The 15,862-nt window shown below is 33.8% G+C and overlaps 1 protein-coding gene and 1 long non-coding RNA gene across 2 annotated transcripts in view; both read right to left on the reverse strand.

The window, feature by feature from the left end:
- The window catches only part of LOC149779924 (rhomboid-related protein 2-like), a 48,428-nt gene extending 37,543 nt beyond the window's left edge, over positions 1-10,885 (reverse strand). Inside the window, exons 1-2 of the mRNA XM_089936622.1 lie at positions 10,819-10,885; positions 196-305 (exon numbers count right to left, since the gene is read on the reverse strand). Of these exons, the coding sequence (XP_089792748.1) occupies positions 196-291 (96 nt within the window). The 5' untranslated portion in view covers positions 292-305; positions 10,819-10,885. The remainder of the gene's footprint in view (positions 1-195; positions 306-10,818) is intronic.
- On the reverse strand, positions 1,030-4,462 carry LOC149779925 (uncharacterized). Its single transcript, XR_016414962.1, has 3 exons — positions 4,376-4,462; positions 1,645-1,815; positions 1,030-1,055 (listed from the first exon to the last, which is right to left on the reverse strand). It is a non-coding gene; the product is annotated as an uncharacterized LOC149779925 (long non-coding RNA).
- Positions 10,886-15,862: the final 4,977 nt, after the last annotated feature.

Raw genomic sequence — 15,862 nt, forward strand, 5'->3', positions numbered from 1 at the left:
CGTTATCAATTTTTGAGTCAACACACACACACACATATATAATTTGTTTTATCACATCTTTTAATCATGTATAAACTCAAAACATGAAGTACGTTTTATAATAAAACATTAATAAAAGAAAGAAAATATACAAAGTAAGAACTAATTTTGCAATCAGAAGGTAATAAAATAAAGAACATATTCGTCGAAATGTACCTCATCCAGCTGACGGATATAATCCTCGTCAACAAGACCAGATAGTTCCACATGATCGATCTCATCCGTCGGCTGAGAGCCATCCAGGGAGGACATATTCCTTAAAATGTCTGAAAATGTGTATATACCATAAGGTAAGAAGCTATCCATAATAATACCTCAAAGTTAAATATAGCTACTTTCATAGAAAATCCAATACTTATTAAATACCCCTCTCTCGACCATCCCCGACCCCGTTATACCCCCCCATTCCAGGACCCAGACCGTAGTATGTTGGTCATTATATATATGTGTGTATATATATATATATATATATATATATATATATATATATATATATATATATATATATATACAAAATATCACTGCAGCTAATATATTTGACCTTTTACCCTTCGGACTGATGATTGGATGGACGTATTGAGAGACTAATCTTTAATGTGAAGTAAGAATGGATCAGCAGACGTAGAAACAAAAAAAGAATAAATTGGGACACTGGGCCTATTTATGTGGTGTTATTTTAAGCAAATGGAAAGCACAAATAGGTCCTATAGCATGTACGCTGTTTTAAAATGTTGCCAACTAAATACATTTAGCTTTAGAAAGATAGGAACGTGTCTGTTTCCATTAGTAGAAAGCGTTTGCTGATTTTCTCATACAGTTATAAAACGTGTCCTTTTGTCTACTGAAGTTTGTTGATAACAGTAAAATAAGACAGAAAAGTACTTAGTTACAGACAAATTCAATTGGCTGACGTAATCTTTGCTACTAATGGATTTTCTTTAATGGCAACCTAGCAAAGATCTCTATTTTAAAAGTTATAAGGTTCTCACTTTAATACGAAGAGGTCACTGCTGCACCTAAAGCAGGGAAGGAATAGCTTGGATGACAAATGACTGTATGAGAATTAGGACCGGCATGCATAAATTAATAGCAGAAATTAATTAAAGCAAAGAAAGACTGGAGCTCTGTAAGAATACACAAAATTTGCCGTTCCTAATGAACATCATCTATTTTTTCAGAATCAATCGCCACGTACTGCATCTCACATGCATATAAAAAAGGTATTTCATTTTGTTTTGTTGGTGGTGATATGTCACTGTACATTTTTAGTCGTAACTCTTCCAATGGTCGACGGAACAAACTGTTGCGTTAGCTTATTTTTTTATACCGTCTATTTCCAATGACGTGTGAACAAAATAGTCTTATCTTTACAGCTATTATTATTATTATTATAATATCCACAAATGTATGATCCCATTCTCTGTCATATCAAAGAACACAAGAAAAGTTACATTAATTTCACTCTCTGTTTATTTACAGACAAATTAAACTACTTGTTACTCTCGGTTTTTTCTTTTTATAAGGCTATTACGATTGACATAAAACTACTTACTCCTGCGTAAGTACATTTATGGGTGGTGTGAGGAGGTTGGGTCTACCTTTTACCTTACTCTGTTATGACAGTGAACATAGCCCGGAAGGGCCAATTGAATTGCCCCGTAGTGGTCACATGGGTTTCACTGGCGAATCATTAGTCAGGGCTTGCAACTGCGTACAGTTACTGAATGGTATTTAGCGTCACTTTCAACTGAACAGCAGAGAAGCAGAGACGTAATCCTAGATTCAGGAAATATTTGCTGTGGAATTTGACTCTGACACAAAAATAAAGGAATTAGAATTAAAATACAAGATGGAATTAGAGTTGAGGAAGCTGGAGCTTCAGCAAGAAGAATGAGAAAAACAAATGCAAATGCAGTTGCAATTAGAAGAAGAAAAAGAAAAAGAACAAATGAAATTGAAGAAAGACCAAATGCATTTACAAGCAGAAGAAAATGAAAAAGAAAGACAAATTCAAGAAAAACAAATGCAGTTACAATATGAAAAAGAGAAGAGGGAGATAGGAAAGAGAAAAAGAAAAAGAAATGCAATTACAATTAGAACAAATGCAATTGTATTTAGATAAAGAAGAACGAGAGAACGAGAGGGAATATCAGTTTAGAATAAAAGAAATGGAACTGGCAAGTGAAAATCACATTCATTCTTGAAATCCAAATTTAAGTTTTGATCTTACATAGAACATTAAGTTAGTGCCCCTTTCTGAGAAAGAAGTAGACAAATTTTTTATTCGTTTTGAAAACGTATCTGAAAATTCGAAATGGCCAACGGAGCATTGGACTCAGTTATTACAATGTCTACTCACTGGCTAGTGATATTTATAATTCACTGTCATTTCACCAAAGTGGTAGCTATGATGTGGTTAAAGAATGCATCCTAAAGGGCTCTGAGTTAGTCTCTGAATCTTATCGGCAAATATTCAGAAACTATAGAAAAGAAGCTGGACAAACTCATGTCAAAGTTGCTAGGGAAAAAGAGAGTATATATATATATATATATATATATATATATATATATATATATATATATATATATATATGTGTGTGTGTGTGTGTGTGTGTGTATCAGTATATAAGTGTATTGTTGCTTTTGCAAAATGTCTTTTAGAAAGAAAGAACTAATGTGAGATTTAAGTTTATAAGCACTTTGTTCTCTACCACCTGACAAACTGTTACACAAATAATGGAAGTATGTTGAATTTAACATGGTGTAGAAGTTGAAACAAAATGTTCATATTAGAAATAATAATGAACCAATAATATAACAAAAATATTGTATTCGACCATGAAAAGTTTAGGCATGGATGTATATAAATTGTAGTAACAGACAATATATGTAATTTTATTTCTGAATATTTGCGTTATATATGTCGAACTATTGTCACATCTGTAAGATTTTTTCCAACACGCACGTACTATTGTCATTATTTTTCATCAGAATATCATTATGTCAAAGGGGAATCTACTGTTTGTATTCTAATTGGTTTAACTTTAAATATGGAGTGGATAGTTTGCTTATAAGAGTCGCATTTCTCTTGAAACTGAAAACATTTAACGGTAATGGAAACCTGTTAAACACCACATAGCCCACAGCATTTGCTCCAGTGTCTTACTGTGTGTTCAGCACCATAGTCACAAACTCACTGACAACACGGTGATACAAACATATATTCTGCTCCTAATTGATTAATGCTATTTTCTCTTGAAAATCTAACATTTAATTCATTAAAACCCATCAATTACAAAAATTTAATCTAATTCTAATTTTCTCTTGGCATGGTATGCTTTGTGCTAATAATTTTACAAGCTTCTGATTCGAAGGCATTGCTAATTTAAATGAAAGAAATTGAGAAGCAAATATTAATGAATCATGCATCAATTAACGTTGAACAAACTTGAAGAAAATAGTTTAGAAATGCTTAGCGAAAGAGAAACGCAAAATATACATCTAACTGTGTGTGTATGTGTCGTATTACAGGAACGGGCAAGGTTGTATAACATGTACGTCATATGGTTGGTTGTTTTATTGGAGTCATATAAACAGATGCATACCCAGTCCCATGACAAAAGTCATACTGATTTAGTCATGCTGATAAGCACAATGGTAGGTTTAATGCAAATTTAAAAGATTTTGGCCCCTGCTTAGTTTTACTCTGTTTTCAATGTATTTTAGGGATTTCTAAACCTACAAAACACTATTTGGCCATTTGTATACTGATTTGATTTTATTCTTTATGCATATAGCTGCATGTGGTCAATATAATTAATACGCGACTTATCGAAACATAAATAACAATCACTTTATGGGACGATTACAGCCTAATTGTACGCTTCCCTAGTTTTAGAAGGTGTATAGACGGTATATACTATTCTGGATCAGTTCCAGATTTCTACCCATGTATGTAATTTAGTTGTGTCAGTACTTGATAGTAAATGCCAAGAAAAGTATAATGTTGGTTTAGGGCATTATATACACTATATTCACGCGATAGCGAACAATCTTTAATATATCTTATAATCATGCAAAGTAGACTTATAACTTTACTGTTTCTATAGATCCCATAAAATGCAACCCTCTCGAATGCTCTTGTGTTTTCTCTCCAGCACCAACTGCTCAAGGTCAATTTCCGTTATTATGAACAATTACACCAGTAACGGCATGCAAATTTGCAGCACCTGTCAACAAGGTATGCTAAGAATATATGACATTTTCTAGAGTAAATAAAGGCAATAAAACAAAAAACGTAACAGACAAGTTTATATCGGCAAATGCACATACTTACACAGACGTACTGTGGTTTATTTAGTTGAATTCACTAACTTGCATCCTTTCATTGATATATGAATATTTTCTTGGTTTCATCGATCTGGTTAAAAAATACAATAAATAGGGTTACACCTTTGTCTCCCGCTTCTCCGCTGCTGCTGCTAATAAAACCAAATCACCCCTCAGCAGGAGCTAGAACGACCACTACTAATGTTAATACTGTTTATGTACCTGTTTCTACTAAACCATTTGATGTATGTCATCCCTACAACGGATCACCTCGGGTGTGCTTCAAGACTATTCACACATACATTGTCAGCTTGATATTAATGAATACAGGTCGTACTGTTCCAAAAATTGCATATAACCGTGTCATGCCACACATAAAGGAAATATAATGACAATATATTGAAGCAAATATAATATTTAATTGGTTGGATTAGTTTAATTCAAGCACCACAAGCCCCTGAGTCCCTTTTATTGTTGATATTGGCCCGTTCGTTTTTGTTGCTTAACTTGCACAACATAGCTGGTGAATAGATCGGCTGACAGTTGTGGTAGTTGTATATTTAGTTGTGATGATGATCGCGACCGACTCAGCACAATTAAACTGTAAATTGGCTATTGGCATTTGATTAACCAGGCCAGTTATTTTGTCAAGGTAGCATTAAACTGAAGCTTAACGTGCAAGTTATTTTTGAAATTTGAAATTGAAGATTCAACTTCAAAAATTATTTGAGTTTATTTTATATTTGATGCAATAGTTCTCTATCCAACCTTGAATTGTTCTATTTATCAGGAATGCCAGCATTTCTGACAGGGGGCTCATGATTCGTTACAGTTTAATATACACCATTCATACTTTATATTAACGTAGAGGATCTGCAGTATTTTTTATAACACCGCAGGGGGATTGTGATACTGTTTTTCAGATTGAATTGTTCTTATGGTATAAGATGTTTAACTCACATAATTTGATAGAAAAATCAATAGCGGCCGATGATAAATTCTACGTTTTTCAAAGATAGGATGACATTGTACTAGAGAATATAGATATTTATTAGACAATTTCCGTACTGTTGCATAAACATTTGATATCCCATATTCTCGGATGGAATTAATCACATGACGTTTGAAATATATTTGGAAAGTAAATTAAAGCCACGCAATATGGCGTAAAAAACAACAAATGTTAGTGAGCTAGGATACTATTTGGGAGCATGTGCTGCAGCCAAAGTTTTCAAATTTCAAATTTCTAAAGAAGGTCGTTATTGCAGTGCAACGCGAAACTCCTGCGTAAGCACAAATATTTTCGATTAAACAAGTTCAAAACAAAATCTTATTATTAGCATAGATGATACATATACCGTGTTTGGTATATATTAGAAATTGTACATTTACACAATATTACACTTTATCCCAGATATAGTACTGGGAGTATAGTAGATCATATATAATGACCAAATATGGCGTTGGATATTTATCAGAAATGATGTATTGACATAATGGCAAATGAATTTCCGTTAACATAGCAATCCGTCCAGCGAGGTCTTAGAGTTTTTAGGTAAGAGTCAAACAATTTGGAGTTTACTTGTGTTAGTCGATTATGCGATGTGTGTATCCACTACGAATATACATACCTTTGTATCATACAAATTAATTAGAATTACAACTAAATTGTGTTTGGAGCAAGTGCAGTTTGGTTGTAGTCTGTTTTGTCAACATTTCGTTTTTGTGGCACTGCTACGACAAGTTCCACATTTCTATTTCTGATGTATGATTTTGTCATTCCACATGTGTTTACGGTACTGCCATGCCTTTCTTTCTTATGGTTAAAAATGACTTCAATGGTGCCTTTCATATATTATAAGCATACAAAATTAACGCATTAGAGGTAGCATCCAATTTAATTTCATCAGCAAATAAAAGACAAAACAAATGTCGTAAAATCACGTGGAATGCCCAAAAGACATTCGTCACTAAAAGGGACGCCGAATTCGGCTTTAGTAAGGTAAACCTGTTCGGATTATAACAAAGAAGCATATTATGGAAGATAACTCTTGTCATTGATACACAAGATTATGGAATGCGAAATACATTTTTAAAGAGCACAATTAGATAAATTGGTTGGAAAACGTCGGGATATACGAGGATTTGTTTTCAATTTATATCCTATCGAGGCCAACTAGATGGAATTAATAGATGATAATCAGTGCCAAATGCATGAAAACAAAAAGTAATTTGACAGTACAGTAAAACAAAGCCTATAAGTTTATGACATTACACGCAGGAAAGATATGTTTTGCAAAATGTGTATATCAGGCTTTATGCTGCTTAGTGGTATCAGGAATATTATTTGCAAACTGAACAATTGTCAAAGCTGAAACCAGTGGTGCAACATCAAAACAAAAAAGGCGGGTCAAGACTATGCGCAGTTCAAATGCATATGGCACATTTAGGTCTTTCAGCAAAAAATATACTGCCTCGCAACAACTATTTGATACATGATGTGTCGCAGATGTCGTATACTTTACATTTCCGATATCACAAACATAATATAAGGCAATTAACAAGCATCGTTAGACACATATTCAGCTTCTTATGTACAAATCAAATATTTGTGATATTTTGGGTATATACTGAGAATTCATTTTAGTTTCAATACGTTGTATCGTGTAAGAAAGACGATTGCTGCTCTGGCAATCAAACAAATATATTACTATTCTGGCAGTGTCCCCATTTTAGGTGTGTACAGTGACATGGTAACAAGCAATTCCTTTGTTTTGTGCTAATATAAATATGCTATATAAAAGATATAGATTTCAATTAACGGCGTTTATGTGTGTCACCTGAGCCTAATTTAAGTTGAATCACAGCTCTACAAGGTAAATACTTTTTCAAATCACCTACATTTTATTTTGATGAAAACTATGTACAACCAAAAGTATCATCTGGGTAATGAAACACCTATTATTGTCTGATACGTTTCTATAAACTATTTTGTGCATATAATTATGGGCTATGGACAAAATTAATATCATCTGAAGGGTCGAATAGAGCGACTGACGGCAAAAAAAACCCCACAATTTTTTCCTAAGATGCGCCTTTTGCATCCCATAATGAGGTTTTGCTCTTTACTTAGTGTGCTTGATATAAAACTATTTGACTATATTATAGGCCGTTCGGACTAGCTTGTCTTAGTCGTTTTGATTCTTATTACAACGAATGTCTCAAATGACCTAATGTGCAGACATGCAATACATTTTCCATTATCATTAATGTGCATTTAGTTAATTTACAATATATCGTTTCAAATAATTAGTGGTGATCATAGTTAATTCCTATTGATTTCTGTTCAATCTTTTATTGATCATACGATACAACTGATGTGCTGACTACATGATTTCAGCCATGGTTATTTTGTTTGGAGAAAATAATAGACTAGACTATTTTATTGAATCCAATTAGCATTATTATATCTGACATAGCTATAGAAGAATATTAAGCATAAAATGAACAAAACCGAAGCATACACATACACACACACACTTCTCTTCTAGACCTCATATTACAATTAGCATTTTCTATTTAAATAGAATGATCATGATGTTTACTAATTCAAAGCCATAACCTGGATAACAATAAAGAAATTAAAAAACTTCGACCCAGATAAAAATATTTACCTCTTTTATTAATAATAATAATAATAATAATAATAATGAATTTAAACTAATGCCACGGGATCGGTCAGAGAATATATATATATATATATATATATATATATATATATATATATATATATATATATATATATATATATATATATATATATATATATATATTTGTGTGTGTAATTTGTTTTATGTGATTGACCTTTATCCATAATGAAGGTTAGAAATTGGGCCTACTAGGATTCTGTTCTATGTACAAATTTTGTTTTCAGTCTGATAGAAATTGCTCCTCTTCGTGATCCTCAAATTGTGTCTTGTGGTTTTATATAAAGTTTGATTATATTATATTTTTGCTCATTTAATATATTAACAGCAGTGTTAGTGGAAGAATTTATGATGTGTTTCAGTTATTATTTGAGATGATTTATTCAAGTTATTCACTGGAAGTACAAAGTGATCATTGATTTAGGACTAACCCACTATTTTGGCAATATTGAGAATTTATTCAAAGGCTACTCTGATTATATTATTGTGACACATCAAGGCTGTTTGCATATTAGCACATTCGAGACAAATGCTACATCATGATATTCAAGTTTGAATTCGTTCAGAACACCACTGGAATTAATTCGAAATACTCTATACTTTTGGACGTTTGATAGAACTGTTAGAACTATCTGGGATTTAATTCATAATACTTTAGGTTCTTTTTAAACATTCACTTGTATTCTAGGGTAATACATCATTTGTTGACTATGACAAATTTGTTTGGCTTTTACATTTTTATGTTACTTAGTTTAAGTCCATAGAACCATAACACCATAATGGTGAAAGTAACTCTTCCAAGGGCATGTGTTGCCAATACCAGAACACCAAAAGAAACAAAGAGTCGTTATTCGTATTTGTGTTCATTTTCGTTTGGAGATTCTTAACACAACTTGTTAAATACACTGTCATTTAGGTTAATAATACAATGGTTTCCCCAACTGTTTTTCTTGCTACATTATAGAGAACAAAAACAGGGAACGTGGAAATAAAACAATCATGTTGGTAACAGTTCATTTCTTTGAATATGTGTGTAGTATTTAAATATAACCCAATACAAATGTACGGTATGGGCGGGCCAAGTTTTGTCTAATAACGTTTTCAGATATTTGTACATATATCTGCCTGTATACATGTCTTCCGTTCTGCCCAGGTGTTGCAAAACATTTGTATCTAACACCTTAAATGGCATCTGTAATGATATAATTAATGTTGTCAATCCGCTATTAATTGTGTTGGCCCAAGCTGTATTGGATTTCATGGTTCCCAGAATCCACGAAATTAAAGACCCAACGTAAGATGATCCTTGTGTGGAAACAAAGCTGTGTCTTTCTTAATTCACGAAAGACTGTATCGACGAAAATATTATTGTTTTCACGAAGAAAACAAAACTTTTTCAGTATCTAAAGGTGTAGTGCTGGAATATTCTGTCACAGCAGTAGACGAAAATAATACTACAGCAACATAAAATCAATTGTATAATAAACATGCTTTTGTAAATGTCGTAGTAGAAGTAGTAGAAGGTCCAATGGGTACCAACAGTGGGAGTTAATATTAATGGAACTGAGATGTCAGTTATCCAGAACGGTGAGCGATTTAAACCACGTGGCCGGTCGGGGTTCCTGCTAAATGAAATTACCAAGCGAACCGCGCGGATCGTGACATTGTGAAATACAAACGAACGTGTTTAGTCGTATATGCTATTTGTGGTTTTGCCTCAGCAGCAACTGTTGGTCTTGGTGTGACTGGAATCAGTCATATCAACCATCGCAGGTGAACCAGTCAGTATTATTGTCCGAGCTATATCGACAGTAACCGGTATCTGTGATGGTGCTAGCAAATTAATTTATATGCGACTATATTCACGAGTACCCGTCTATTCTGAATTGCTCCTTGCAGCTTCACATGGCAGTCTCGAAATGATTAATAAATTGTATTGAGTTGCAATGGAAGAAACAACCTATCAGTGCGGTTGAGTTTGAGACGGTACTGGCAGAAATGGAAAATCACGGACACCAGCACAAATAAAAAACAGCGACGATTTACAGGGAGAAAATATTAAATAAAAACAAAACAATATTCATTCAGTGTGTATTGATTGCTACCAAAGGCTTGCTTGAATATGTGCTCTGCGGGAGTTTTGTTTCTGCAATCACAACAAGTAGATATGTTTCATTACTCAAGTAGTATGTCATAATTGAGCTTTTATCTTTTATCGAAACCCTTTGGGGTCACTGACATCCGTACGAGATTCTAGTTCCACGACTGGTTCACTCACGTGACGTGTGTATTTGCACCTCCGGGGACAAAACTAAAATTACAAATAATGTATCCATTGCGTGTAAGTTAACTATTCAGGGGGGTAGAGACGAGTACGGATGTCAGTGGAATCAAAGGGTAACAAAAAAAACCCCACCAAATCCAGCAGTTTCATACTACTAAAGCAAATGAATAAATCTGTTTGTATCACAATCAGAATTGTAGACTCTATTGGTTTTATGAAATTATGTGGGACTGTTGTCTGAAGAAAAGAAAACTAATGTTTGTTATTGCACACGCCCACTGATTTCAGTTGAATAATCACGCCCATTAGTATATAAGAAACGGTTCAGACTTATTTTTTAAAATCATTTTTGAATGCATCGTCATTCCCATATAAGACAATTGTGCATACATATTTATATATAAATATAATAAATGCCATTAAACACCTATAGAAATACTCCATCATCTTAAAACCTACCTGTAAGGCAACGTAGCACACTGTAGTTGATCAAAGTCCAGGACGTTTCATTACACACTAGCCAAGGTTCAATGTTATCGTACCATATATTCTTCTCGATATGGCTATCTGGTCTTTATATATTTTAGCGCACTACAGTTAGGCGGTATGAGCTGATAGAGGGACTAGCTAGACGTAATGGACTACAGTTTTAGCTTTTATTGTGGGACACATAGAGTGAGATTGAGGCTATGCTGGAATATGTGACTTTAGACATCTAAATAGCTTTTAAACTGTTCTGGAAGTTGATCCTGTGACCCTTATCTGGGCATCTGTTTTACACAGTATTCAGGTTTTATACCGATGTCTAAAGAGAAGTTTGTTAGTTGGGATCTTGCACTGGAAAGCGTTACATTTTAATTGTTATTAAAATTATTTGAATTCTAAAATATTAATTATTTCTCCTGGAAATATTTGAGTGCTTATACAGAATTATTGGACAAATAAATTTCTTGAAATTTTATTCAGGAATATTTTTTTCTGAATCAACAAAGATCTGTAGTCCCACCAGTATAATACTAGCTACAGTATACGCCATTGCCTTCGACTTTGTAATTTTCACTGGGACTCAAACTTGAATTCTATAGAACATTTCATTACTAGGACTTCTAGAATTTAGTTCGTTGATTATTCTTAGAATATTTGTGGATTTAATTTATTAAAACCGTAAGTTCCTATTTTTCATTTTTACATTGTTTTCCTAGGGAAATAAATTAATTGCATTATAATTGTACCTCTGTTCACCTTCACATGATACATTGCTACTCATGCATATAAATATTGCTGGTAGAGGTGTATGACTGTCACCGTATCATCCTTGTATGAGGCTTATGTTTTATGCACCATTTATGCCACAATATTGTCATATTTATCCATTTTACACATAATAGAAATGAGACTACACCTCACAGCTTGTATGCAATGGGTGCACAGTATGCAATGATTGATTTGTTGTTACTTCATCTTAAAGAAAACTAGAAAGGTTATGAAAGCTGTCAAGGACAAATGGTTTCCAAAAATTCAATTTTGTCACCTAACCTTTCTCTTTCCTCTCATATTTCAACAAATCTGCCATTTGATGAGGAAATTGTGTGTACTCGCTTACAAATGCAAAAGTTGAAGTTCCAACCTATGACAGTTTGGGATATTGTTTGTAATAATTGCAACACATTTGTCCTTCTAGGGGCTGTTTCATTAAAATGTACACTGGACCCAGGGAAGACAACTTTTAAAGTAGGATACCCACGCATAAAGGTAATTGAGACATTTGTTTTCTTTTTAATATGACAGCTGTGAAATCAAAGTACCCTGGCATATATTTTTAAGAACCTGCTTTCCTTGGGTACCATGTGTGTTTATATGGAACAGACTTAGATCAGTAATTTTAAGACAGGGATACATATCAACCTGATGCAGCAGAAAATTAATCTGTCTTGCAGTTATGTGAGAAATAGTTACTTTATACTCAGGAGCTATGTAACATTTTGTCTCTCCACTTTCACATTTTTCTTTTCCAAATTTCTTAATAATGTCCACAGATTAAATATCACTTTGCCTGACAACTACTTCTGAAGTGATCATAAATGACATATTATTGTTTAAATATGAACGGAGACGGCCTTTTACAAAGCGTAATTGTTTTTCTTTACAATAATATCTCACATGGAAGTTAAATTCTGTATAATCAACTAAAATTTCAAGAATCGGTACTGGTATTTAATCAGTTCATAAAGAGAACCTACACTAAAGTGAGTGTGAAGTTCCTCTAATCAATTTAATCACACTTACCCAGTGCATGAAAATCAGAGTGAGCCATTTACGAGGCTCTCTGGTTTGAGTAAACAAATTGCAACGAGCCCCTTTAAACACCGATAATTGATCACAGAGGCTTTGTTGTATTTGGTGTATTATGATTTGGTTGATTAGCCAAAAATGCTGTCTAGCAGTAATACAATGTGTATGCATGAACCAGTTAACAATAACTACGATTAGATGAGATCCAGGATGCAAATGTATACATAGAAGAGGTGGAATCGAATGTTCAGTACACCCTGTGGGCATGAATGGCCAGATAAAGTTTAATGAAGTGACACAATCATATAAATACAAACATGCATGACTTTTTAAAATAGGAAAAACGTTATTGTCCCAGACTAGCAACATATAAAGATTTAATTAAAAAATTTAGAAAATGAGTACTCCTGGTGGTCGGGCTATGGGATTTGATCAGCTCTGGCACGTTATTAGATTTTTGAAATGAACTTAACCGCCCCAAAAGCTACCATTAAATATGTCTGCCATTATAATAATGTCAAATAAACACAAGTCAATAGATCTATTCATTAATTTATTTAAACCATTATTGGCTTGTTTACTCGTACTTAAATGTTTAACAAATTCAATAGATTGACTCTCTTTATCCTCCTCAGAGCTAACACTATCTTTGAGGATCAGAAAAGTCATCACCGACAGGTCGTTTCTGAACATTTCATATATATTTCCATTGGTGCGATATTATTGGCCATCAGGGTGTAAGCTTTTCTCAAGCAGATGTCAGTCAGTGTCTCCTACAGTAAATTTGTTACGAACAGCACACTCTTAGCAAAACATTTGTGAGCATTGATTTTCCACAAAATCCAAACCCTACACCTGGAGAGAACAGTGGTACTATGTATATTTGATATAATTATATATGATTTAATATATATCTATTTCAATTTCATCATTTGTCAGTTTTAATTTTTAAAATAATATTTTGCATTACATGCTATTGTAACGTAATCTATTCACTAGAGATGGCACTTTTTCAGATAAAAATTTGACATTGACTGTTAGTTTATAAACACCAGGTGCTGACGTAAATCCTGACCTGGTTTTCAAAATTTGTAGCAACCATCGTAAACAAGTTCATGATGGGATTTTGGGTTTAAGATGTAAACAATTTTATTTTATTTTTTATTTCTTAGCGTAAAATGATTTGTTTACATCAGGTTCATACTGGGTGTACCTGGCTTTTAACAAGCACCTAGTTAATATAACCTTCTAGAATTTTTATTTTCCGGGTACGTAAAGAAATACATGTATATAAAATTTTGCGAGCCAAATCACAACCATGTTATATCCGAATTTATGTTATAATGGAGCATGCTAAAGTTGGGTCATACTGTGTGTATATTCACACATACACACACACACACACACACACACACACACACACACAGAGCGCTCACCGTTCCGGTTCACTGCCATTTCACCTCTGTCTGTGTGGGTTCGAGTCCAAGGATGAGCTAGCGTGGATACGTGGGAAAGCCTGTCAGTAGCTTCTAGTGGGTCGGTGGTTCTTCACTGGGTTTTCCAGGGTTTTTCCTCCACCAGTTATACTGGCCGCCATTTATAGCCTATCTTGTGCTGAAAATGGCGTTAAACCCTAGAACAACAACAACAACAACAACACACACACACACACACACGCATGCATGCATGCATGCATACATACATACATACATACATACATACATACATACATAGGGGTAAGTGTTAAATTTACATTTTCATTTGATATGCGAAGCTTATTCTGTTTGCAATGTCTTATCGCGTAATAATGCATTCATTACAACGCAGATTTGAACTTTGAATTACAAGTCACTGTTAGAGGTTAAAGTATTGTCATATATCTAGAGATTATACAGAAACTATTATTATTATCAATTTGGTTTTATTGTAGCTGATTGTGACTGTCGCTGTGATTGTGTCTGTCGCTGTGAAGTGTGATTGTCAATGTGACTGTGAATATGACTAGGGCTGTCTGAAGCTGTCTAAAGTTGTTTAAAGCTATCTGGAGTTTCCAGAATATTTAATGCTGCGTGTTGTCGATACGTATGTATGTATGTATGTATGTATGTATGTATGCATGCATGCATGCATGCATGCATGCATGTATGTATGTATGTAGGTATGTCTATGCCACGGACGTAGACGCAGCAAATTAAAAAGGGTGCTGTATGCTGTCTGTACGTGTATACGTATGACTGTACAGGTGGTGGATTCGTAAAGGCCGATAAGAGTGTGGGCCAACCCAAGGAATCGTGCGACTGTACAAGGGGTCTAGAAGCATACGTCTGGATCAATTGTTTCATTGCATTTTTATATCTATAAGATTATTTTGAATCTTCGTTGTGTTCATAAGATTATTTTGAATCTTAATGGAATTCATATTCGAGATTATGTGAGTCTCTCTTATAGTGTAAAATACTGTTTGAAGCGTATATGCAGTCCATGAGGTTTCTTGGATATGTACTTCATATTGATTTAATATTTTCGGTTTATTTTCGATGTGTGAATGTTGTGCAGAGTGATTTGAGTAAATCGTATGTTGAGAGCGTGGGAGAATCATTGTATTTTTACATTATATAGTTTTCTTTATTAATTCATTCATAAATTTCCATCTTTCTCACATTGTGTTTGTCTTATTCATTTAGTCCAAAGACCCACTAGGTTTCTATTCTGCGACAATGGTGTCAGAAGTTGGATATTTGGATTAAGTGAATCGTCATCATATTGTTTGTGAAAGTCTACACTTATTGTTTATAATCGAGTGTGTCCTTCTCGAAAAGATAATCATGAAGTAGGTGTTTATTTTGTTTAGTAGTTCTAGGTCTGTGGGTCTAGTATAATTACATATTCATTTTTGTTTTGGTTGCCTTCTTCAGGAATAGTTTCTTTTTTAAAATTAAATATGTTTTGTTACTATTAATCATGTCATCCCTTAAGGACTTGGTCGCCTTAGGCAAATATCTTGGGTATCAGGGAGAAAGTTTAAGGGAATTTATTAAGAACAAGCCCGGGATAGGGATGAAAGGATAAAGGTGAGGGAATTAGAAAGAGAAGAACAAGCCCGAGAGAGGGATGGAAGGGTAAAGGAGATGGAAATGACCAAACAACTTGAAAGGGAAACGGAGGAAAGGCGGGTAGAATTAGAGAAGGTAAAGGTAGAGTTAGAAAAACA

The sequence above is a fragment of the Sinohyriopsis cumingii genome, chromosome 16 (genome assembly GCF_028554795.1).
Source record: "Sinohyriopsis cumingii isolate HCF-2022 chromosome 16, ASM2855479v2, whole genome shotgun sequence".
Classification (NCBI taxonomy): domain Eukaryota; kingdom Metazoa; phylum Mollusca; class Bivalvia; order Unionida; family Unionidae; genus Sinohyriopsis; species Sinohyriopsis cumingii.